At 38.1% G+C, this 27444-nt stretch overlaps 1 protein-coding gene across 1 annotated transcript in view; it reads left to right on the top strand.

The window, feature by feature from the left end:
- The window catches only part of LOC140233765 (melanotransferrin-like), a 70983-nt gene that overhangs the window by 33106 nt on the left and 10433 nt on the right, over positions 1 to 27444 (top strand). The window contains exons 4-5 of the mRNA XM_072313864.1: positions 16216 to 16336; positions 22446 to 22661. Of these exons, the coding sequence (XP_072169965.1) occupies positions 16216 to 16336; positions 22446 to 22661 (337 nt within the window). The remainder of the gene's footprint in view (positions 1 to 16215; positions 16337 to 22445; positions 22662 to 27444) is intronic.

The raw sequence follows: 27444 nt of genomic DNA on the forward strand, positions 1-27444 counted from the left end.
CTACCTTTAAAACGTGAGCGTTCGCGCGCGTTGAAATATTTACATGCTCCAATCGAGTTCAAAAATTTTTTGCACACGTTTCAGATCATTTGGAGCATTTTTTGAAGAAAAAAATTGAAAAAATAGACGGACGCGTAGGCGCGCGCGCATATACGCACGCAGAACTCATATGCAATAGAAATTTCCCGTTTTTGCACAGGGATCGAATGTCTGAAATGTCAAGGAATAAGTCTACTAAGTTTCAAGTCAGTAAGACTCAATATGACGCCATACATGCCCGTCAAAGTTGAAATTTCGCGCGCGCGTCAATGGCGATATACAGTGCAACTATGCCAAAAAACCGCCAATTTTAAATCCGATTTTACTCGTCAGAATGGACGGTGACCCCCCCCCCCCACCCCTCTCATTTTTTTTTGTTTACACATTCTGAAAGCTGGTGAGTTATACATGTCATTTCATGGGTTGGCGATGCTGGAAAAATGATTGAAAGATATCAAATTTCTTACTAAAATAAAAAAAGTAAATTTTCAAAATGAAGTCATCAAATTCCGAGTTCACTCGAGCGTATCTCACTTATCGTTTGCCTATTTTCACAAAGACTTCTATCTAATGTAGCTAATTAAATGCTCTTTCATAAGTGTAATTACAAAATTTTGATTGGCTGACGGCATCACCTCGTAAAAATGGATTGAAAGTAATCTTGTCAAATTCGACCAGTTTACATGTTATCTCTATGGGAGTGCAGTTTTTCTGGAAATGAAAATTGACATGACTATCTTTTTCGAGCACTAGCTCACTTATCCTTTAGATAATTTCTCCACGATTTTAATATGTTGTAGCTGAGACTTTGAGCTATCAGTAATAATCCCCGTTTTTTCATACGACGTCGGCATCACGTCGAAAAAATGGTTAAAATTGGCACTTGTCTTCGATGCAGCGTCATTTTGCTTTAATAGCACACAGGGCCTATGGAGGATGAAATACAATTTGTAGGTCAGTACATAGCGCATCCGACTTGTAATCCTAAGGTCCTCGGTTCGAGGCTCACCCCTGCCAATACTTTTTTTTTGCATTTTTTACATTATTTTCTTCTTTTTCTTTAGTTAGTCTTATCCTCCCTTCCTATCTTTAACTTTTTCTGATTGTTTTATGCTTCTCCTTCAAATTTCTATACAATAACTTATTTTTTTCTGTATCTTTCTTTCTTCCACTTTCTGTGCAATAGATCAACAACAACAATGGCTATCAACCCCATATTCTTCACATGTTTAGTTCATGTCATGAATATTATTTCACAAAATAACAACTACTTCCTCTGACACCATCTTGGGTAGGTAAATTAGGGTCAAAGGTCAAAAGTGTTTCATCCTGTTTCTTGGTAAACACACGTTCTATCTTTCCCACATTTTGCACACGTAAGGAACATGTTGCAAGTATAATTTCACAAAATAACAACTTGTCGCTCAGATGCCATCTTGGCTGTGTAAAGTGGGGTCAAAAGTCAAATGTACTTCATTCTGTAATCTCATTAGTGTATATGGTATCACCGTCATATTTTGCACACACATGGACCTCGATAGATGGATCATTTTGTAAAATAACGACACTTTGGTCGGACGCCCTTTTGGCTGTGCAAATGAGGTATTATCTCTACACACTAAGAAAAAATGATTCATTCTTGCACCTTTTAAGGGTGCAAAGTGATGTCACACTGGTGGCTCCCCATGGGTGTTATCTTGCACCCTCGAGAAATGGGTGCAAAAGTGGTACCTTGCGCAAGGGTATAACCTTGCAACCTGTGGGTGCACCTTTGCACCGCCAAAGAAGGTGCAACATTGCACCCTTTATTGAGGGTGCGAAGTGGTTCCCTTGGGTGCATATTTCCACCCACACTAAGTGGTGCTAAGTTGCACCCTTTTCTTGAGGGTGCATCTTTCCACCCACACTAATTGGTGCTGAGATGCACCTTTCTTGAGGGTGCGATCTTTCTCCCTTTAATTTTCGGCGCAACTTTGCACCCTCTCTTGCCTCTACTTTTGGTGCAACTTTACACCTTTCGTGAGGGTGCAAAGAAGCACCCTAAGTTCCAAGATTGTAGCCTCTTTTGAGGGTGCGATTTTGTGCCATATAATAGGTATAATGTTGCACCTATGTGGTGCTTATTTGATCCATGACTGCAGCAAAATTGCTTCTTTAAAGGAGCCAGTCAGTGTCACTGTCTACGCCTTTAGAGGCGCAATGTTGCCCAGTATAACCTCAAGTGAACCTTGAGATTACTGGGCAATATTGCGTCTCTAGAGGAACAGGTAGTGACACTGATTGGCTCCTTTAAAGAAGCAATTTTGCAGCAGTTATGGATGAAATAAGCACCACATATTTGCAACATTATACCTATAAGGTAAATATACTTAGCATCACATAACAAGGTACAATTTGGTTACTTAACTACTTTAAACCTTGAATAGTGCGAACTAATGCAAGCCTGTTTGCTCAGTATATCAAACTTATGCTGTTGTTGCACTCTGCAAAGTAAATAAGATTGGTGTAATTTGGATCCTGTGAATCATGAAATGTGTGCGTGGAATTTGTGAGTTTTGAAATGTTAATGTAGAAGTTAACTTATAGTTGTGTTTGAATGACATACTAAAACCAAATATTTACCCAATTACCTTTCCAATGAGGTGAGCACTATCATTATCTATCAAACAAACCCTCTAGGCAAGAGCATACATCTGCATGAAGGAAGAGGTAAAAATATGATATACATTTGTCTGGATACGTTTTATTCAAAACGTACTTGAATACGTACTTATTCACATAATCTATAAGAATAAGATATGCTTTTTGCCAGTACACAAAGCCTCAAAAAACAAAAGCATGCTACGTACATTTCTAAAGTATGCACCATATCTTTAAAAAAAAAATGTAAGAGGATTAACACAAGTTGTTTGTATGCATTTAAACGAATAGGCCTACATATTTCCATGCGTACAATATTCATGTAACAGTGACGTCATCATGAATCATCAAAAAGATGTTTCCAGCATAGACATGAATTTATCTAAAATTTAAAACATGTCTTACAATATTAGGAGTTTGTTTTATAATTACGATGCCAATTGTCTTAAAGTCCTTATCACGACATGTCTTGGTGTTCACACTTATTCAAATCATGAGATTCTTGGCACTTAGATTACGACTACAATTTATTATGGTTTAGATACTTAACTGACATACGCATACCATATTCAGGTATACGGGCATTTCGATGAAAACATCTAAATACAAGGTATAATTATAATATGAAAATCGAACTTGATACCAGCCCTTATGGGCTACCAATGGAGACTATAGGCAGAATCGCAGTTATCATGGTTATGTATTCAGATTTTGTTTTGGGTGATCAATTCGAGTCCCTCGAGCTGAGATTCCGGAACTGCAATGAGCAAATCATCATAATGACTAACAAAGTGACTGAGAATAATACATGCACCAGTTTCTGTTTCGTTGTTCTATACATAGAAAGTTGTTACGTTTTCCAATCCTCTGTAGGCACACAGGGATTTGCAGATCACCTTTGGCTATAACGCCATGGTCGCGTGCAAAATGATTGCAGCTTATCTAACTTGTAGTTTCCGAATAGGGGACTACCGTGCTTATATATATATTAATCGGATGATAGACCCCGTCAAAGAGTAAATTGCGGATATCGTATACCATTGTCAAATCCACTTTTTGTTCTGTACACAGTTTCACTGGACTCTTATGAACCACTTAAGCATTACCAAATCATGGAGTATAAGAATAATCTTATGTTATTTCCTTGAAACGGCTGCATTTGTATGAGCGGGAACAGTTTGGCATCATACATGACTAAATGCATGTATTATACAAGGTTTCAGGACACTTTGAACCGTGTCCCCCCCCCCTCCCCCCCCCAAAAAAAAAACACACACAAAACAAAACAAAGCAAAACAACAACAACGAGTGAAATGTTGTATACCCTAGGCCCATTAGTGTATGATCTTTGTCCTTTGAATACATTGCCCATATTTTTCAACGAATAAGCATCTGGATGCAACGTAGGTATATATAAAATGATTTTTTTAAAGGAAAATACATTTAACCACTTCAGAAATAACTATGGAACAAATAGCATAATATTGACACGTTCCCTTATTCCTAAATGACGTGACAGAAAACTTTCCTCACCGAAATCATTCTGTCGTTATTCAAGTACAAGACATTGCTGATTATATACCTAGTTCGATTAAAAGTATACATGGAGTCATTGCAAAAGTATCTAATGAATAGCATGCTTCAGAACTACATCATTGTCATTTATTCTATGACGCTAATAATAGAGTAATTATTCCGCCATACTGCCTGGCAGGTTGTAGTCCTCCTACGACGTTTGTTCAGCAAATAAGGTACAAAATAAAATTTTGCGAATTTTACACGCTGTTGCCAAAGTATCTAATCTCCTTTACCACTATTCTCAGACATAAGGTATGCTGATGCTGTATGAATTAGAAACGGAAGCTTCACAAATATTCACCATCTAACAAGGTAAAAGCGAAGTGATGTCTTGCCCACATATCGAATTTGTGATTACACTGATTTTCAAATGTAAGCTCATTGACTTTTTGACTGTTGACGGAGTCGGACTTCACCAATATCAACACTTGACAGCCATCTTTAGATGTTCTGGGGAGTGAATTTGGTGGTCATATAGCTCAAAAGTGTGGAAAGTTATCAAAAGAACACCACAATACTATGTCGACAGTGCTTACAAGGTGAGATACAAAGAAAGAGCACGAAATGACATTGTAGAATTTGATAATGACCTACAATATTTGACCTTGAACGCTGGCACCCACAAGGTGGCAGAAGTAACTTCATCCAATCGTAAATACATATGCAAAGTTTCATTTGGATAGCTCAAACAGTACTTAAAGGGGAATGAAACCCAAATGTACCCGTGGATTGGAGCAATATCACAAGAACACATAAGTGAACATGGAAAATCGTATGATCCAGTGGAAGTTATGCATTTTTTAAAGTTTCAGTGTCACTTTCATGTATGGAAACGTATATGACGAAAATATCAAGGGAATTCCATAAAATCTGATTCTAAATGAAAAGTACAAATTGCCTCCACTTATTTGTCGTTGCCATAATGTTAAGGGTAATATTACCCCCACCCCCTTCTGGAAGAAGTAAATCAAGTGCTCCTTTTGTAATGCTAGAAACGTGAAACTATGCCTATTTTCCTTACATTTCTTTATATAATTTTCCATGGTTGACGTCAAAGATGTAGCTTTCCCATGTCGTAATGGCGGCACTGAAACTCTAAATATAATTATGTGTATATATAGCTCTTCAACGGATTTTCCGATATTCCTCAATTTGTGACGATGTGTTCAACTGCTAAAGTAATCTCCCTGCATTAACTTGTCCACTTGTACTTTTCGTTTCATTTCCCTTCGTGATACAACGTTGCCATAATCGATAACAGACTGATGTACGAACGGAGGGACAAGCTGAACAACATCATTTCTCTGGTGACAATTCCTTGTAAAAGTATACACCATGAAAACTTTAGGCTGGTAAACTATATCAAGACAATTATTGAACAATATTGTTAATGAAATGCCGTAGGTTTTTCTTCGTGATAGTTGCCTGTTCAGATCAAGGCTTGCAATGTACTGCTGAAGTATGCATCGGGTGTTTCTGCCTTGTCTGGGATACTGAAAGCCACAGAGCACAGCAGGCCGGAAACATTGTAGCGAAGGAAGACACGATTGTATACAGGAATTCGGGCAGATTTCACAACCATCCAGCCAAACAGTGCGCAGCATTCACAGTGAAGATTGTGGGATTTAGTTCTGCCAGGTTCTGAAAGAGATTTTGGCATGAATAAATAATGACTGAATAAAATTTCGAAGGAAATAGGTCGTTTACACTATGGGCGGTTTTGTTGCTTACATAAACTAACAGGTTGCAACTATGATCATTGACCAGAAAATGGAAAATTGAATTGATTGCATAGATCTACTTCAGGTTTCTAACGACTTTTGCTGAAATAATGAGAAATGGTTTTGAAATAGCTGCGATATCCAAAACAGAGCAATAATAATATAATATAGGACTCACTTTTTATCACGATTGCTGCGTTTTATTTTGTTTTTGGATGGCTCATCCATTTCAAAACCAATTTTCATCAAATAATCTTTAGAATTCCTCTTAGAATGGCATACTCTCTATTATTTCATAAGTAGGTTCTTGGTATATCACAAAAAGTTAAAAGCCCAAATCCTCACCTCCACCAATACTATACCATCCCTTTAAGCTTTGATATTGGTTTCTAAACAAATCCGGTCGGATAGATTTATTTCAGCTCTTTGTCATATAAGTAAAACATGATAATGTTGCAAAGAAATATTCCTCTTATATTTCTAGTCACAAAGCAGATGGAATTCCCGTCTCCCATAAAAAAATAAAAGTGCAGCACTTACTTTGTCACAGACATACAGCATGTCCTCTCCAGGCAGACGGGGAATTAGGAGACAGCATGCCGACATCACTACGTTAGAGCTGGAAAAAAAAAGAATAAATGTGGAATAGCCTGAGTAAAGTCATGTTGAAAAGAAAAATGTGGCGAATTTGGAATGAGATGAAAATACACACCTTTTATGTAGGCCTGCATACATTTATGACATAGGGCATATTCAAATATTCCCACATTTTTCCTGACCAACTCAAAGTCTTCATAACATAAAATAACAAAGTAAGACAACATCAAATTACATGCCAATTTAACATCAGTTTGCTGTATATTTTACACAGTTAGGAAAAGGAGTAAGACTTATAGACCTCAGCCATTCAGCCGTTGCTGAGCTTGCCACAGATGATGGTCCGGGTGCTGGCCATGGCAATGGGTGTAATGATGCCCATTATGGTTGACACCTCTAATCCTGCTACCACACACACAAAAAAGTGAAAATATAGCCCCCTCTACTTATTCATAACATTGATTTGATTTACTTTGATAATACTGGTTACAGAAAAGAAGATTACCCCCCCCCCCCCCAAAAAAAAAAGATAATAATAATAAATGAAATAATATAAAATAAAACAAATAATATATAAATAAATAAATAAATAAAAAATGAAAAAAAAAAAGAAGATTCTTGCGGGGTAGAGATGCTGCCTGTATGAGTTACAATCCATCATGGAGTTTTCAGGAAAAAGTCCAAACAAAAAACTGAGAAGACGTAGAACGGAAAAGGCAAGAATGAATGATCGCGATGGTCCACTTGAGTAACATATCTCTCGATTATAGATGGTATCAAAAATTGCACTGTAGTCTTATCAAATTTTCCGCAACCCACTAAACGGTGGCTACGTTATAGTAACTGATAAAACTGCGTTCATGTGTAATAATACGCTTTAATATAATATACTTCACGGATATCACAAGCTGAAAATCTAGATGAATCAATAACCTGAAAATACATATACAAGTGTATACATGTTTTACGGATTAATCCATTAATGAAACTTACATATTCTGTTGAGGAATCACTCTGTCCTTCAGAATTGCATATCAGTTTACGTGATCAGGAGAATGCGGGCAAATTATTGTATCTTGCTTGAATACCTGAAAAGGAAAATCAAGTGTCATGAGTTCAAGGCCACTGTTCATGCGTGTGTAATAATTTTGCAGAAGAGCTAACTTATGTAAATGTGACTACATAACTCTCTCCATGGCAGCTTAATGTATAGTTCAATTTTATGCACTGCCTTGCTGCATACAGCCTTACAGGGTGAACTTAAGTCTACCACTAACACTACCTGACTACAGAGAATTATCCAAGCATAAAGATAAGCGTGCAATGTTTGCCATTATGAGTTCAGTTAGTACACTAGTCTATTTATCCATGAGTTTATCAACAATTATTCATCAACTTCAGTTCCGTTCCTTTTATTCGTCATTAATCAAATATGGTATGGCACGACGCGATGTATCATCCTTGGGGATGTGTGTTTGTGTGTGTGTGTGGGGGGGGGGGGGGAGGTGGCGTGAAGGTTATGTTAAGGATACACTTCCTATAGGAATATCCGATTCCACGTTTTCTTAACTATTTTGTTTTGTTGTTGATCGGTAAATATAAAGAATTACTTGAAATTTGTGATTATGTATGTGTTCACTGTATTGTGAGTATAAATTATGCTTGTATAATTGTGTATGTAGTAAAAATTGTATCATTTGTAATGTGTACATGTACATGAATATATGTGAGTTTATGCATGTATGTAGATATGCCTATGTGCACGCCCATGTACCAACAAAAAGAATTTCCTAAATGAACAATAAATGAATCTGAAATCTGAAATCGGAATGCCATGACGTCTTTAGCAAGACATTTTATCGCTAAAGCTGCTCTAATTCCACAGAATGGTTACGAAACAAAACAAAATAGAACAGAAAACAGCACGCATAAAACTAGACAGTTTTAACAGAACTCTAAAATGAACATTTTGATATTACTGCCTGCAAGCCTACATTATAAGACATGGCTATACAACCAAAAACAATAACAAGAAATTTGATGAAGGGTAATATCGAGAGTAAGGCCTTGGTCGAGAACATTGTGGATATTTCAAATCATGCTTTACGATGATGTTTTAACTCACCATTTTCCACGTGGTTGGAATCTGCGGGGTCTTGATATTATGAAGTGGACAAAATAATTTTGAAGTCAGAGTTGCAGTAAGCCGCTACGAAAAGCCTCAGAAGAGCTGATCTGCTATGGAAATGGAATTTGCGCTAGATGCTCAGCTCAAACACGCATGAACGACCTGTACAATGAGCCATCTGGGAGTCAACTTATGTGCACATAAGTTTGCACAACTCAACAATTCATTGAATTCATAAATCATGTTCAAGAAAAGAATGAACATGCCCACACCAGGTGACCAAATTACTGGGTCCGTGAATTGACACTCTAGGAAACATCCATGTCATTATTTTGCATCGAATGTATTCTATGGATTAATAGGCGTTTTAAAAAAAATCCACTTTTGATTCTTAATAATTCAGTAACTATATATCAGATAACACTATCATTGATATGGGAGATAGTTGTATAGTGTACAATTTCGTTGGAGGTGGTTTAAAACACAAATTAGTTTCATGAAATCCATGATCAATTTCACAGTTAGGTTACAGATTTTGCTCTATTTCCAACCCTCTGTACAAAATTTTCACTTTGCACAGGGGTCAATGTGTGTGTATGGGAGTATGTGGTTAACACCCTGACATTGGTGTTGAACAATAGCCAGGGTTTTAATGCTTTATTATTTATTCATGAGAAATTCCACTATCACAGCTAGTCTTTATTCATTCTAAAATGTGGTGTTTGCAAGCACACGGAAACATGTGCTTACATTTTTCATGTGCATGCAATTTACCCTTAGGCTTTACCGTGCATGAATCCATGAAAAAAAAAGGGAAAAAAAAATCAACCCTTACAAATAAATCGTGTAGTTTGCACCATTATATATCCGCGAGTTTGCTCTCTAAATGATTTTAGTTTATAATTTCCTTTACGTTCACTTAATAAAATATGCATACATAAAATGTGACAATGGTATGAATAAAATGACAATGTGACAAGCAAACAAACAAAGCAAACAAACAGCAAAAGATATCAAGTGAAGGGGTGAGTGAGAAGGCAATTGGCCTTATTTAAAACTAATCCCGGAAAAGTGAATACATTGTATAAACAGAGAAAAACATTGGCACACACACACACACAAACACACACACACTCACACATACACACATATGCATACACAGACAAAAACATGGACCAGTGCATATTAGCAATACACAATATGTCATTTTCACAAACACACCCTATCTTGCTAGTCTCTTATAAATTCGTAAAATGATATTGGTAACTTCCAGAAAACCTTTCAAGTAAAATACGTTTTAAAGCTTCCTTAAAACTTTGTACCGTTTTCGTACATTTCACATCAGAGTGGATGGAATTCCAGATTTGAGGGCCTTGAAAAAATATTGACTTTTTTTTTTCTGTCCCGAGATCGAGTCGCAACGAAAATCTTTAGCGTGTAGTAGGGTTTGATTCCATCATCGCACAGTAAGCATGCAGGGAATGCTGTGACATATTCCATTTCGATTGGTCAATACCAGACGAGCAGTCAAGTATTCTTCGTTAGCTTGTTCGCAGACCCTTTCATCAAAGACTCGACTTCATTTAAAGATGCTCCGAAGAATGATTATGAAATTATGGGAGAACATCAAGTTTTATGATGTCTTAAAAAACATGTACATAGTAGCACCACGACGGTATGCAATATTGTATTCAAGTGTCAATCAACACCATATGGGTCTTTCTTTGAGACTTGTTATGGGTTTAATATTGCACCTTAGCAAGAATGAACCACAAACAGGAAGATATGTCTTTGTAATGGTAATTACGTTTCGACATCCCAACCAATAAGAGATAGGTTAGGTGAATGTTAAAGACACGGGGATACACGAATAGAAATTGCTCAAAAAAAAAGAAAGAAATAAAACGAACATTATTATAATAGGCATGCCTTGGCAGTATTCTGATGTTTCTATTGATAGAGAATTCTATTTGAAGATTCATATCAGTTTGCTTTGTCAGAATCATGAGGAAAAGTGATAAAATAAACCGGCTATCCAGGGTACAGTTTAAACACTTTCACATGAAACAGCTGTGATTAACACTTTTGCACAATAATATTTCTGTTCAGAATTGACTTTTGTTTTATATGTTTTTATCTTAAAGTATAGGATTTCATTTGAAGCAAAATATAGCCAAAATTATGTAAACGTCCAAAATGAATCTTCAGATTGCTCAGTGAGACGGCGGCATCGAATCCCGATCAGCGAAGGCACAAATGCACCTGTGGAATTGTTTTGTACAGCAATAGAAATCTGACGACTATTTGAATAATTACATCCAGTTGGAACTTCATCTGTTAAACCTCCTAGGTTATGTGTACAATGTGATTGGTCAATACCAGACAAGCAATCAGGTATTCTACTTTTGTTTTTTAGTAGACCCCTTTCATCATGGACTCACCTTAATTTGAAAATATACTCTCGATGAATGATTATAGAATATGAAAGATATTTAAGTTTCCTGATATCAAAAAAATATATGTTCATAATATCAGCACAAGGATATGTAATATTGCATTTTAGTGCCGAGCAACACCATAGGATGGCCTTTGTTTTGAGACTAGTTTGGGGCGTAATATTGCACCGTCAATGACCGTGGCAAGATCGAACCCAAAATGAACCATATAAGAAGCAAAGTTCCACCATTTTCTCAAATCGTGTAGTTTGCACCCATTTTCGCGACTTCGAACCCTTCTAGCTCCCTTATTGAACCTTTTTTTCTTAGTGTGTATGGGAGTACACTTTTTATGGAAAATAAAAAATGACATGAATGTCTTTATCCAGCACTAGCTGATTTATCCTTCTGTGAATTTCTCCCTGATTTTAAAATGTTGTAAATGAAACTTTGGGCTATTGTTCATGTGATTCATATTCTTATTGAAAGTCGGGATTACGTCCAAAGACCAGGTTGAAATTGACGCTTAGCTTCAATGTCGGGACATACGTGTTTCTTTCGGTGACTTTCTTTGCAATAGCTCAAGAAAAATACTCCCTTTTACTCCCACATTTTGCACATGTTTAGTCCATGTCAAGTACATATTTTCATGAAATAACAACTACTTCATCAGACACTGTCTTTTCTGGGTAAATTAGGGTCAAATGTCATAGCATTTATTTCCGAATATATCGGATCACCTAATCTGTCAGTGTTGACAAATTCCAAGTCTAGTTTCCTTTTGCGTTTATTAATACCTGATGTCACTTACTTCTTGGCGTAAACAGGGACGGATTCAGGAATTCTGTAAAGGGGAGGGGGTGTGAGTAATATTTCTAGTGCCACTTCCGAGTTCCATTTCATTTTTTCTTTTTATTTCTTTTATTTTTAATGAAAAATAAAGGGGGCGTGCGCCGGTTGCGCCCCCTCTGGATCCGCCACTGGTAAAGGAGTGAACTATAGTACAATTGCTTAATCACTGTATCAGTTTATAATAAGCATTTAGAAATGTAATGCATGCCATTATTATACATGATATAAAGGCGTATACATACAGATGCCCTGGAGCCCCATAGAAGAGAATGTTATTTTGTACATGTCCAAAGTTCGTGTGGTTGAGTTGCAGAAAAATAGAAGGATATAAGAAAGAAAATAGAGGGCACAATGTTTAACTTGAAGCAAGGAAATTCTTATATACCCCCTCAACCCCCCCCCCCCAAAAAAAAAATAACTGAATAAATAAACAACAGACAAACAAATCTGTATCATGAAAGAATGCGTGGCTCATAGGCACATTCAACATGTTCAATAGGCAGCTCGTGCATGCTGGAAAAAAAAACAGCGTTAAAATGACGAGAAAGAAGTTGTCATTAAATTTGCATTACATGTAAAAAAGAATACAGCAAAAGTATTCTTAGCTTCTATTCGGTGAACATATTCATGAAAGTTTGCTTTCTTGTGCCCTCTCACAATCACTTGTCTTTTGCTGCTAAAAGGACAGTTTTTGTTTTATTAAACGTTCGCATTCTCATTTTGCTTGGCTTTTTGTTTTGCCGTGTATTTTGATTTGATCTGTTCTGCATTCTATGTGGCACCCAGATATCCTGGAATTTTCAAGGTATTTCTCTGAAGTTTGGGTAGTAAAAGGGGAAACACCTACAGTGTCCCTTATCAGTCATAAGTTTCATCATAAAAGAGAGCCTGTATTTGGCTTCAAATAACGATAAACATGTTCGGGATCGTATTACATATTGAAATATAGAGATTTCAAAGAAACCCAGCACAGTTCGTATTCAAAAGTGTGTGTGTGAGAGTTTGTGTGAGTGTATGTGTGTGTGTGCCTGTGTGCCTGTATGTATCAAACACCAAGTTCAAAGTCCTTGGGCATAAATCAGAAGTTTGTGTTTATGAGACAATGATATGCTGTAAAGGTATCCTGACGGATCTGATATACAGGCAGAATTTCACTCATAAACTTTCCCCCAGTCTGTACTTTACGGCCTTTTTCAGAAAATTAACGGACATAGAGAAGCAAGCCAGCAGACGAGACATGACAAACGCTTGCGAATTTATAGATTTCAGAAGATGTATAAGCCTTCAGCAGCAAATAAACTCGACTCCCTCCATCCTTGTGATAACAGGTTTCACTGGGTACTTAACAGCTGAGGCTCTACAACCCTTTTATTTCATTTTTTTTTTTTGTGCCAGGGACTTTAGACAATGTGTACAACGCTATGTGATTTTCCGCCCCTATCAGCACGCAAAGCTCTTAATGGGTTAATGATAATTCGCGTTCAAATGAACTAGTGCAAAAAAACAAAACAAAACAATAATTTCATGAAGATTATTTCTGTCCAGATGAGTGAGATGTTGCAATCAGCTCTTCTGGTTTAGAACTGTCGAAACCTGTAAACCTTACCGAAATCCTATATAATTTTCTTGTTTTATGTGAAATTTTATGAAACTTCTGTTATGCTCTTTGTTAACATTAGTAATTTAAGTCACCTTATGAAGCATGAAGGACGCACCTCTCCAAGCTACGGATGATGTGTAGTTTTTTGAGAGTGAAATGTCATGTGACAAGGGAAAGTCCATTCAGTGTTGGCATGGACCGTCCATGGTGTTGGGGTCTTGGAATCGAAACGTCAAATACACCCCCCCCCCCCCCCCCCCGGCAGGGAGACGCGTCTCGGGTTAACAAGGGTGAAGTCCCTTTCGTGTCACTTACACTTGCGCCTGTCATAAAACATTCAAGAGAACAATCCCTTGAAAAATAGGTCGGGGTAAGAAGATTTTTTTTTTGATCGAAAGAGAAAACAAAAAACTTTTTTTGTTGCAAAAACAATCAACAAGCATCCACAAACACTGCATGTCGTACAGTGTTATTCATTGCCAGCCAATAAGAGAAAGTAAACGTTATTACTCACTTTTTGGGGGGGATTTTCAGCTGAGTTTGAAGTTTTAGAAACAAATCGGCTTTAACCTTTTGCAGAAGTTGAAACAGTGAATATAATTCAAAAAGGCTAGATAAGTGACTTTCCCGCAGACAAAGTTATTGATTTTTTTTTTACTGTAAAAAAACTATGCTTTAATTTGTGTTTTGGTTTGTTTATGTGTTTCTTGTTTGTTTTCCTATTGGTTTTTGTTGTATTTTTTGGGGTGGGGGTGTGTTTTGTCTTTTTCGTTTTTTTTTTCTTTAAGGAGGAAGTGGGAGATGGATGAAATTCCGGAGGTGGTAAGGAGACAGTAAACTTTACATGATTATCATGCAAAATTTGTTATACTTTTTTTTTTGTGGTAATTTGGTCTATAGATCTGGATTTGCAGTTATACTGTCTTACTGTATTCATTAAAGTCAGCTTGAATTAAACGTAAAGCAACAGTGGATTATAGAATCGGTTATAGTTATATTCTCCCACATCTTGGCAACGATATGATTTTAGAGTGAATTGATTCTGTAATTCCTTCAGATAGCGATACGACCTCCTGGGGCAACATACGTGCAGCTTTGTTTATTGACCCGGGTGACTTACGACTCGAATAAAGGAAAACTTGATTCATATTTTTCTCTCTCCGTGGACGTTGGTATACAGTAGCAGCATCTTCTTTCAGTGAAACTTACATGCCACTGTATGAATTATTGCGATATGACATTAAAACTTACATGCCACTGTATGAATTATTGCGATATGACATTACACACACGCATTAAAGAGAAGTGTGCGTGGTCAAGATTTGTTATGTTTTTTTGACTGGTAATTGGGTTGTCATTGAATTTTTAGGGTTGTTCCGTGGGACAGGTTAATGATTTGTCTGCGTCATTTCAAAGTCTGATCAGTAATCGGCCTTTCCAAAAGATGCAATAGACACTCCCTTAATGTATGATTGAAATGAGTGCTGAATACAATGTGATTTAAAACAAGCCAAAAAAAAATAATAAAAGGCGTATAATTCTTCCTTGAGCATTCGTAGTGCCAAACACATGAAAAAGTATCACGGATATATCAGCATCCCAGATATTGGGAAAAACCGCAAATCGTTGGCTATTTATAGACAAAAACAACAATGTGCTTGTATTGTATGATTGTCGGAGACAAGACAGTGCGTGAATAAACATGAATACGTGATAAACATGATAAAGTGACCGCGTACCATTTGTCATGTTCTCTTATTTTCATTTCGCTTGAAAAAAAAGAAAACGAAACGATACAAAAACTATGGAACATCTATATCCTTGCATAAATGATAGCTTATTGTGTTTGTTTTGTTTTTCTGTAGGCAAAATGTACTAGTCACTGCGATATCCTGCACGAACAAGAAGGCGAAAAAAACATGAATAAAGACAATTAACGTAGGAAATGACATTATGTGATATTTCATCCCGAAAACCACATAAGTAGCACTTTTTTTTGGGGGGGATGGGGTTTGAGACTTGACTTTTTCAGGTGCTAATTTGTAAATTTTTGTATAATCGATCTAAACTGTAAAAATGTAAATTAACTAAATCAGAAATTAGAATTTTCTCATTATAGGGCCTACTCAAGACTATTAAAGCAAAATATAAATATTTTCACTATCCTCTGTCTGAATTTCAAAGTTTTCAAAAGGTTTTGAAATTTGTAGAGGTACATGAAAAAATGGTTGTGATGAAGCGTAAGACTAGTGTTTTGAATGACTTTCGTTTTTAGATATAAATGAGTGTTACGCTTTACTGCATCCAAAGTTAAGACCAATTCTTTGTGTTTGTTTATTTTGAGACTCGCTTTCATTATTTTTTCCCTGATAGGTTAGTTTGGAGAAAAAATAGAACTGTCACTGTGTAGAAGAAAAGATAGAGGCCAAATAAATGACCAATACCGATCAATATCACATTTTTATTGTGGCGGAACGCATTTATCATGTGATAACTCCAACCTTCATCATCATCATCATCGTCGTCATCATCATCTCATCTCTTCCTTTCCTCTCTCTATTTGTCAATCTATCTATCTAGTATCTATTTATTTATCTATCTATCTACCTATCTATCTGTGGACAGGACTGCTACAAGGCGATTCGGGACGGACATGCGGATCTCATTACCTTGACTGGCGGGGAAATCTACGAGGCGGGCAAAGATTATGGCCTGGTGCCCATCATCAAAGAAACTTACACCAGAGGTAACGGTCACCCATGTCTTCCTCGTGACAAGATACAATAGGGACCTTCAGATTTTCGCGACGGGGACGTTCAGAGGGAAAACAAAAAATTAAAAAAAAAACATGTTCTTAGCATCAACGGCGTAAATCCGTATTGAGGAGCGGGGGGATGATCTTTTGCATGAAATATAAAGTGGGAGGAAAGTGGCAGCAAAATTATGGAAACTTTTTGTTCTTGTTTTTGTTTGTTTATTTGTTTGGAGATGTGTTTTTGTTTTTGTTTTTGTTTTTTGTTTTTGTTTTTGTTTTTTTGCTTGTCAGCCGACTTTCGGCGGATAATCAGACCTTAAAAGTACGAAGACTTTTTTGTTTTTGAAATACTTGCACGAGGGAGCGGAGCGACAGAGCGGGGAGGGTGGGGGAGGGTGTGGGAGGGGGGTATCCCCCTCCCACACGAGGAAGATTTTGCATTTTCAGACCTGAAATTCAGTGATCTGGTGAACACTTTTGTTGAGATTTTGGATATTTCTCCTATCACAAACAAGTAAGAAAATTAAATATTCAAAGAGTATTGAATGACTAAATCGTGATATCTCGGCTCTTGCTCCGCCTGTTCGACATCACTGTGAAGGCAGCCCCTACAAAATAGTGGGGCCTATCACCGGCGTAGCCAGGATTTGATCTTAGGGGGAGCGGTTAGATGCCAGGGAGCGAAGCGAGATAGGGGGGAGGGTGTGGGAGGGGGGTTTGCATTTTGCATTTTGATGTTGAACATGATGCAATTTGATGCATGTTTTTGCGCGTTTTGTCGACTTGAAACTGTTCCACTTTTTAACAAAAGGTAACAACATATTTTGATGAAGAATGTTTTTAAACAATTTGGTTATAAAATGGTATCATATAAATAAACTTCTTGAATTAATTCTTACACAGAATATCATGAACGCGACAGAGCCCAAGCGAGCGGAGGGAGCGAGGGGAGGGGTGGGGAGGGGGAGGGTGTGGGAGGGGATGTTCCCCCTTCCGTGGTGAGAACCTTTTTCCATTTTGATGTTGTAAATGGTAAATGGTGCAATTTGATAAATATTTTTGAGCATTTTGTAGACTTGAAACGGTCCCACTTGTTTAAGGTAGCAATATATTTTGATTTCAATCATTATTAAACAATTTGGCTTTAAAATGGTATCATATTAATGATAAACTGCTTGTATTAATTCTTCAACTGAATATCATGAACGAGACCGATACCGATCGAGCGGAGCGAACGAGGGAGGGGGGGGGGGAGGATGTGGGAGGGGGATGTCCCCCCCCCCTTCCACGGTCAGAACTTTGTATTTTGATGTTGTAAATGGTGCAATATGATAAATGTTTTTGCGTGTTTTATCGACTTGAAACACTCCCACATGTTTAAGGTAGCAGAATATTTTGAAGTCGATTATTATTGAAAAATTTGGTTATAAAATGGTATCATATCAGTAAACTTCTTGTAACAATTCTTACCGAATGATCATGAACTCGACCAAACTCGAGCGAGCGGAGAGAGCGAGGGATGGGGGAGGGGGTAGGGGGAGGGTGTGGTAGGGTGATGTTCCCCCTCCCACAGTAAGAACTTTTTTTTATTTTGATGTTGTAAATGGTGCAATTTGATCATCGACAGTCGACTTGAAACATTTCCACTTTTTTAAGGTAGCAATACATTTTGATGTCGATTATCATTAAACAATTTGGCTATCAAATGGTATCATACATAAGTAGATTTCTTGTATTACTTCCTACACTGAATATCATGGACGCCACCGAACCCGAGCAAGCGGAGCAAGCGAGGTAGGGGTTTGCGGGGGAGGGTGTGGGAGGGGTGTTGGAGGGGTGCCCCCTCCCACGGTGAGAACTTTTTGCATTTTAATGTAGTAAATTGTGCAATTGTATTCATTTTGCGTGTTTTATCGACTTGAAACAGTTCCAATTGTTTAAGGTAGCAGGATATTTTGAAGCAGATTACAATGAACAATTTGCCTATAAAATGATATAATCCAAATAAGCTCATTGCATTAATCATTTTTACGGTAAATAGTTATCATGAACGCTGTCTGTTTAGCGATTTAAACAGAAAAAAGCAAGCACAAAAGGGTGTAGATAAGGGGCATTTCTCCTCCCAAACGAAGGTGATTTTGCATTTCCAGACCTGAAATTCAGCGATCTGGTGCAAACTTTTGGGGCAATACTTTTTTTTTCCAGCCCCCCCCCCTCCAAAAAAAAAAAGAGAGAAAATGATAACAATTGAAGAAATAAATAGGGCTTTTTCAGGGAAGTGTTAAAATCATGAAATTTAGGTCTTATTCCGAGTATGCATCTTCAGTGTGTATGCAGGCCTACAAAGTCTAGTGAGATAGAGCTTAGGGGGAAGGTGTGGGAGGTCGATTCCCCCTCCCACTCGACGGAGCTTTTTCGTTATTAGAACTGAAATAAAGCGATCTGAAGCACACTTTGTGTGGAAAATTCGGAAATTGTCATTCCCCAAATTATACTTAATCTATAGAGAACATGGAGAGGACCAAGCAATGGGAGGGTGACAAATACGTCTCCCATATTCGAGGGAGCCTTTTTTTTCAATTTTAGAACTGAAATTCAACAATCTGGTGCACACTTTTGTTGGAATATCTGGGAATTTGTCAATCAGAGAAGGTGGGAGGGGATAAGCCCAATTCCCCCTTCCTACAGGAGGGAAATTCTGTATTTTCTGATTGCATTTAAACGTTTTAGTGCACACATTTTGTGGCATATTTTTAAAACTGTCTATGTTCAAAGTGTAGCCACAGTCTACTTGTATGCATGAGGGTGGGGGATGGGCGAGCAGGGAGAAGACGTGAGCGAGTGCTATCACCACCCTTCCTGTACGAGGGAGCTTTTGCCTTATTTAAAGTTGAAATTGAGATATCTCGTAAACGCGTATTTAATGAGATATTTGGGAAATTAAAAAAATATATATATCTGTGATGGGGGAAATGAGCAGCAAAGGATTGATTAAAAGGAGATATTCCCCTTGTACATGAAGGAACTTTCGAGTTTTTTTTATATAAGTGATAAATCTTGTGCACTCAGAATTTTTTTGACTTTTTTTCGCCGAAAAATGTACTAAGGCTCGGAAAAGAGACACAGAGGGGGAGGGTTTGGGAGGAGGTATCCCCCTCCCAAGCACGAGAAATTTTGCTTTTCTTTTTTTATGAAATTCAGCAATCTGGTGCACACTTTGGATGAGATATTTAGACAACACGTAAAAAAACAAAATCCTCATTTCGGGAATTATTGGGGGACAAATGATATTGACATGTTTGTCCCCCCTCCCCCGCCCGCCAAGATCGCAGTCCCTGCATACGAGTGGGCTTCTGCATTCTTAGAATACAAATAAAAATGAAAAATTTTAATGGAAAATTCGGAAAGCTGTTAATCCCCAAAGTGCACTATTGTTTTTAATGGGAAACAAAGCTTGGAAAGGATTGATTGAAAGAAGATATTCCCTCCCACCCTCGGTGGATCTTTTTTGTTCTTTTTTTTTGTAACTGAAGTGACAGACCTGGTGCACAAAACATTTGGGAATCTGTCGATCTAAAAAATAAAGGGACCGAAAGTGGAAGGAATATCCCCCTCCCACGCTAGATTTTTTTTTTCATTTTCAGAATTGAAATTCTGCAATGTGGTGCACATTTTGGATAAGATATTTGGACAGTTTTCTATCAAAAAAAAAAAACCGCAAGAAAATTTTTTTCTCATTTCGGGAATCATTGGGGATCAAAATGATATGTTTGCCCTTCCCCCTCCGCCGTCCGCGCCCCCCCCCCCCCCCCCCGTCCTCCAGCATCGACGCGCCTGCACCTGCAGAGAGTGCCTGCCTTTGCATTTGTAAAATTCAGATGAAAATATCTCGTAAGCACATTTATGAGGTAATCTGGGAAAATTTCAACCCCAGAAGTGTATACTATTTTTTATGGGGGGGGGGGGGAACCCTCCGTTACTTGAAAGTGTCTAGATATCTCCTCCCACCCACGGAACTGTTTTATTTTTCTAAACTGAAGTAACAGACCTGGTACACACTATAGATGAAACATCTTAAAATCTGTCAATCTAGAGTGTATTAAGTAGAAAGGACAGAACGGGGAGGGTATGGGAGGGGGTAGGTCTATCCCCCTCTTACCGAGGGAAATTTTGTATTTTCAGAATTGAAATACAGCCATCTTTGGGTGAAATATGTAGACAGTTTTCTATCAAAAAAGTAAGAACATTTTCCACATCTCGGGAGTTACGAGGAGGAGCAAAATGGTAGTTTGTCCCCACCCCAATACTTTTGTGAGGGAACCACCCCCCCCCACGCCAAATTCAACGCTTCTGCATAAGAGGGAGCTTTTGTAAGTGAAGAATCTGCTGCACACTCTTTGATAAAATATTAGGAAAAACGTCAATCTCAAAAGTGTACATGGTCTATCGAAGGGGATCCCGTAGCGGAGCGTTTGCATGTTTATGATTGCAATTCAACGATTTGGTGCATACTGATAGTTCTGGCGGTATTTGGACAATTTTCCATAAAGACAGTTCGAGATTTGTCCTCATCTCGGGAATTGCTTTGGGGACAAATGATTTGTCTACCCCAACACTTCCGTAGGGGCGGGGCAAATGCCTCTCCCCCCCCCCCCCTCCCCGAGACAGATTCGACGCCCCTGATCATCCCTGGGTATGCCCTTACATGTATCCTGACTGAGTCATCAGAGTCATCATCGTTTCAGGAATGATTCAGGAAATGGAAGGGAGTTCAATAATATGGCGGTATAGTTTTTGTTATTGTTTATTTGTTTGGTTTTCGTACATAATTTGCAGATGGCCCCGAGTTGCTCGCGTCATAGCATGTTTACATGTAGGCCTATACTATTTAACGTTGTCAACGTCTGGACCATTCCTTATGTCGATATATTACTTTCTTCGCCAGCGAGCGAGGCGAGCGAGCGCTTGAGAATTTTTTGTATTTATTATCCTACAAGATAGAATACTGTTCAGCTATTACCTGTCTGAAGGCGGGCGTACGAACGTCATGCAATATGCCAAAATTGATGCAATCACATTTCTGCTTCCTCCATTTTCCCCCTCAAATTTCAGGGGGATGATTGTACAGGCCATCCGTCTCCCCTCCTCCATTTTTTTTTTTTTTTTTTTTGGGGGGGGGGGGGATTCATCCCCCCATCCCCCCTCCCCAAGCGTCAAGTCGTCAAGTCGATCTATTTGTAGCTTGCGTCGCCTGAGTTTTTCACTACGCGTACTGAGTTACTTTTACGTCCGCACAGTTTGCAACGCAGAGAACTACTTCATGCACCGATCGTATGGGGGGGGGGGGGCATTCTATTTTTATACGTTGCGTCCCAGCGTAATCTAAAGCACCTTTTTCAGCACGACGCAGGGGAGAGGAGAACGTCCAGCACAAGCGTCGTGTCAAGCGTCCGCGCGTCAGAATCTAAAGCTTCCTAGTTTCTCAGTTCTTCATGCCTTAGTATTTGAAGAACTTGATTCCAAAAGGCGCTAACTCCATCATTTCTCAATGGATTTAGGGCCTTCTGGAAGCAAAGCTCTTCATTTCTTTCCACCTCCATCTCTCCCCAGTAAAACATGTTTTTACTCTTAATTGGTTCACAAATTAGTATAGTGTTCTTAACTCATTTCAATTCATATAAAACTGTAAATGTCTGAATTTTTTGTGAGTACATTAAAAAAATAGAGAATTAAAACTTATGGAATGTGATTAGTTGATGATATTTTGTCACTTTGCTGATGACAAGAACGTAGTATACAAGTCCTTCTAAATGTTGAGATAGATAGCCCTTCCACAATAATGTATTTCATGTCTTTCCAACAATTCTCTGTCCTTTAACATTCTTTGTGTAGTTCTAGCTGATATTTGCTTACTTCTAAGTTAATATTCTATGCATATTCTTACTTTCTTTTTGTTGTCGTTTTTATTATCATCGTTGACATTGAAAGAATGATAGAATACAGTGTGTTATATTTCATATTTCCGGTGATGCAGTAAGGGTACATTGTGACATTCAATGTTACAGAAATCTTACACATGCTCAATTTTCCTCTAATGCAGAGAGGTACTATGCCATCGCCGTTGTTCGTGCCAATGATACGGACATCAACATCACCAACCTAAAGGGTAGGAAGTCGTGTCACACGGGCGTGGGCCGGACTGCGGGTTGGATTGTTCCCGTTGGTTTCCTGCTCGACAAGGGCTACATGGATCCCGTCGACTGCGGTGACGAAATCAACGCTGTGGCCCAGTTCTTCAACGAGAGCTGTGCCCCAGGTAGAATTATTGTCCCACGCTAGGCTGTCCTTTGAAACAAAAATTAGGTTACAAAGAAAGATAAAGTAACGTGTTTCGTCAGTTTAGACCACAAAGGCCCGAATTCACGGAGGTGGTACAAATGAAACCATGTTTTAAACCATGGTGAATTTGTATGGACCGCCAAGTGTCCGCATAGCCTATTTCGTTACGAAATCAGTCACTTCCTTGATGTTCATTTCGTTAACGAAATGATAAGTTCGTCGACTAAATGTTGTCATTTCTTTCCGAAATGACTGATTTCGTAACGAAATAGGCCATGCGACACTACTTGGCGCTCCATACAAATTGTCCATGGTTTAAACCATGGTTTCATTTGTACCACCTTCGTGAATTCGGGCAAAAGAGATTCAACTTATGAAAGTTCAAATGGCATTAACTTTAGTGACGTTCATAATCTATATTTCGATAGTGATGCATCGAAATACTGTGGAAGTGGAATGGTGCGTGTCTTTTAGGAGAAATTTCGCACCACATTTCGCTTCAGTGTTGGCTCGATATCTGAGGATTCGTCTTGCTGGAGTAACTGTAAGCAAGCTGAGACTGTGTAACAAAAATTTGAAATTATAACACTGTCTGGAAAGGCAAAAAAAAGAACCATTTCTGCTGGAATCAAATTGCGAGACACACTCGACGGAATGCAAGCCGACACATGAGCAAAGCGGACCCGCAGCTCACGGGAACAGAAACGAGATCCCGATGCTGATGGAAAGTCAGCTGGTCAGCCGCCTGTGACCAGCCACAATAGGCCGCCGGACAGCGAAGACAAAGACTTCAGCCTTGCTCTTGTAGAGAAAATAAAGGAGGCATTACTCTCCGAAACTGTCATGGCCGCCCTCGTGGAAGCTATCACAGGATCAATCACTGAGGATATCAGACAGCATGTCTACGAATCCATCCGCATGGACCTAGACAAAACCACTGGACAAGTCGAAAGTCTTTCCGCACAAGTGTCAAGTCTCCAGAAGCAACTGGAAAAAGTCAACGAGGAGCTCGATGAGCACGAACAGTATAGCAGAAGAAATTGTTTGCGATTCTACGGCCTGCCAGAGGACCAGAGTGAAAATACAGACAAAGTCATCACCGGCTTCGTAAAGAATGAACTGGGTATTGACCTGACGCACAACGACATCGACCGCAGTCACCGACTGGCTCGACGAAACCCTACCCATGGCAGATTGACGAATGCAGACCACCGGAAACCAAGATGCGTGATTGTCAAGTTTGCCAGGTACAATATACGCCAGGCCATCTTCAAAGCCAAGGTCAAGCTAAAAGGAAAGCCATTCTTCATCCACGAGTCGCTGACAAGCTTCAGACAAGACCTCATGTACAAGACGCAGAAACACTCCAACGTCAGCAGGACCTGGAGTCAGGATGGGAGGATCACAGCCCTGACGAAAGACGGAAAAAAGGTGATCATACGACGTGAAAGTGACATCGAACGACTGTAAGTGCATCGACTGACCCCAGAATATTTATCTATTGATTATTTATCACAATGCCCATACGTTCTCCATGTGTATTGTGCCAACGACCTGTGCGGAAAAATCAGGTTTCTCTGTTTTGTTCTTCGTGCAAAAAATGGTACCACAAAAATTGTTCAAGCGAAAATTCATTTAAACAGAATTGTGATTGGATCTGCGAAAGATGCCTCTTGTCAGAACTTCCATTTTCGTCCAGTGCAGAAAATACTGCTGATGTTAGTGTTATTACCAATGAAAACAATGATAGAGATCAGACCATACCTGCAACCCCAGATCCTGTAGCATATAGAGAAAAATCACTCATATTCAACTTTTGAAGAGACACACAAGTTAATCAAAAGTAAGAATGGTATTCACTTTGTTCATCTGAACGTCTGTTCATTGTACAAATGCATAGACGAGTTAAGAAGTATGTTTATTCGGAGCAGTTTTGATATATTAACCTTTAGTGAAACGATGCTATATATGAATCTATCATAGATGAGTGTGTGAATATTGACGGTTACTCTATTATACGAAAAGACAGAAATAGAAAAGGGGGAGGGGTAATAACTTACGTAAAACATGGTATTGATTATAAAGTAAGAAATGAGTTGAGTGATAATGATTTAGAATTGATAGTTCTGCAGGTTAATCCCAATAAACAAAAACCTTTCTTTTTGTGCAACTGGTACAGACCTCCCAATTCCCCAATAGAAATTTTTGATAAGGCTCAAAGAGTATTACAGGACATAGAATTAAGTGGCCTTGAGGTAGTGCTATTCGGAGATCTGAACTGCGATATTATGAAACCCATGCGAAGTTATCATGCAAATCGCTTATTGTCACTGGCAGAAAGCTTCCACATGAAACAACTTATATCAAAACCAACTAGAATAACAAATTCCTCGTCAAGCACAATTGATTTAATTTTAACTTCAAATCAAGAAAAAGTGACTTATTCTGATGTAGTACAAATAAGTCTAAGCGACCATTATATGATTGTAGCTTCATATGGAAGTAACCAGTCAAAGGTCTATGAACATAAGTATGTCACCTCACGAGATCTTAAAAAGATCATTGTAGAAAATTTTGAAAGAGATTTGTTCAATGAGTCGTGGAATGAAGTTTATTGTGAAAATGATGTTGAAAAATCATACTCTTCCTTTGTTTCAACTCTTAAGAACATAATTGATAAGCATGCCCCCCTTAAAACAAAAAGAGTAAAGCAAAAGAATGTTCAGTGGATTGATAAAGAGATAAGAGATATGATGAGACAAAGAGATAAGCAGAAAAAGAAAGCTAGAATGACAGGAAATGAAGAAGATTGGAAGATATATCAGAAATTGAGAAATAAAGTAACATTATTAATACGAAATGCAAAAAAAGCATATGTCAAAAATAAGATTCAAGAAAATGCTGGAGATAGTAGAGGGACATGGAAAGCCTTACGTTGTATCATCCCCAGTAAACAAAGTAATACCAATGTTAATAGTATTAGAAACAATGGCAGGGTTATCCATGATAAGCAGGAAATTTCTAATACATTCAATCAGTATTTTGTCAGTGCAGCTGGTAAATTGAAGAAAGAAGGTAATTTTACCGGCAATTATTCATCATCATTTTTACTGAACAAAGTGAAAACAAAATTTTCATTTAAGAGAGTTACAGAAGAGGATGTTAACAAAGTTTTGAAAAATATTCCCGGTAACAAGGCCACAGGACTAGATGAATTACCAGCCAAACTCATCAAAATGGCAACCCCTTTCATAGTCTCTCCCCTGACCCATGTAATAAATTTGTCTCTCTCAAGTGGTATTGTTCCGCAGGAATGGATGGCAGCAATAGTTATACCGGTATTTAAGAGTGGGGACACTATGGAACCTTCCAATTATCGACCCATTTCGATACTCCCTGTGTTGTCAAAAGTGATTGAACGAATTGTACACGACCAAGTCGTGAACTATCTCAATCAGCATTGTTTGTTTTTCAAAGGTCAATCGGGATTTCGTACAAATCATTCAACCGCCACCGCCCTCCTTAACCTAACCGATGATCTTTTTTCTAGTATGGACAATGGCCTGATCACTGCTTTTGTAGCTTTAGATCTGAAAAAAGCTTTTGACACAGTGGACCATTCCCTCCTTTTAAAAAAGCTAAGCTGGTATGGGTTTGATGCTACTTGTATAGCCTGGTTTAATGATTATCTATGTAAAAGAACGCAAGTAACGAGAGTAAACGGGTCAATCTCCTCACCCGACACAGTTGAATGCGGAGTCCCACAAGGGTCCATTATCGGACCCCTCCTATTCTTGCTCTTTATAAACGATTTGCCAAACGCAATAAAGCATTGTTCTGTATCGCTCTATGCTGACGATACTTGTCTTTACTTCTCTTCCAATAACCCTCAAACAATAGCAGATAAGGTAAACGAAGATCTTGAATCTGTGGCGCTTTGGCTGGATGCAAATAAACTCATGTTGAATGTAAATAAAACAGAATATATGATTATGGGCTCCAAGAAAAAAACCAAACAATTTCGCAACTCTAATTTTCAACTACTTATTGGTAATACACCAGTGAGAGAGGTCTTCAGCTGTAAATATCTAGGAGTCATTTTAGACCCAAGCTTAAATTGGAAGCTGCATATAGATCATATTCACACCAAAATCATTCGTAATCTATTCCTTTTCCGTAAAGCTAGACCGTATATAGAATATCACGTCGCAAAAATGTTATATTTCTCTATAATCCAATCGCATTTCGATTACTGCTCTATCGTGTGGAACAATGCAAATAAGTGCAATCTAGACAAACTTCGAGTCCTACAAAATAGAGCAGTTCGAATTTTAAACAAAGCGTGTCCCTACAAACGAACATATGAGTTATATGATGAGTCCAAAATATTATCTATTGATAATCGCTGGAAGATAGGAAATTTGACTATGTTATTTAAAGTATTTCATAATATGACCCCTTTATATTTGTCATCGAGGATTAAACTACGAAGTAATTTATACAATATAAGAAATAGTTGTTTTAAATTACAATTACCTAAACCCAAAACAGAGTTTTTAAAGCGAAGTTTTTTTACAGCAGCATTAAGTTATTCAATTCTTTATCTCAAGAAATACGGAGCATAAATAATATCAACTCTTTCACTCGCTCTCTCAGAAGTTTAACTTTTTAGACAATTTATAAGTTAAACAGATAATTTTGTTATTTATTACTTTTTCTCAGGTTAAGGTAAGGAAACCCCACTAGTGTTCACTATGTAG

Source organism: Diadema setosum, chromosome 10, assembly GCF_964275005.1.
Source record: "Diadema setosum chromosome 10, eeDiaSeto1, whole genome shotgun sequence".
Classification (NCBI taxonomy): Eukaryota; Metazoa; Echinodermata; class Echinoidea; order Diadematoida; family Diadematidae; genus Diadema; species Diadema setosum.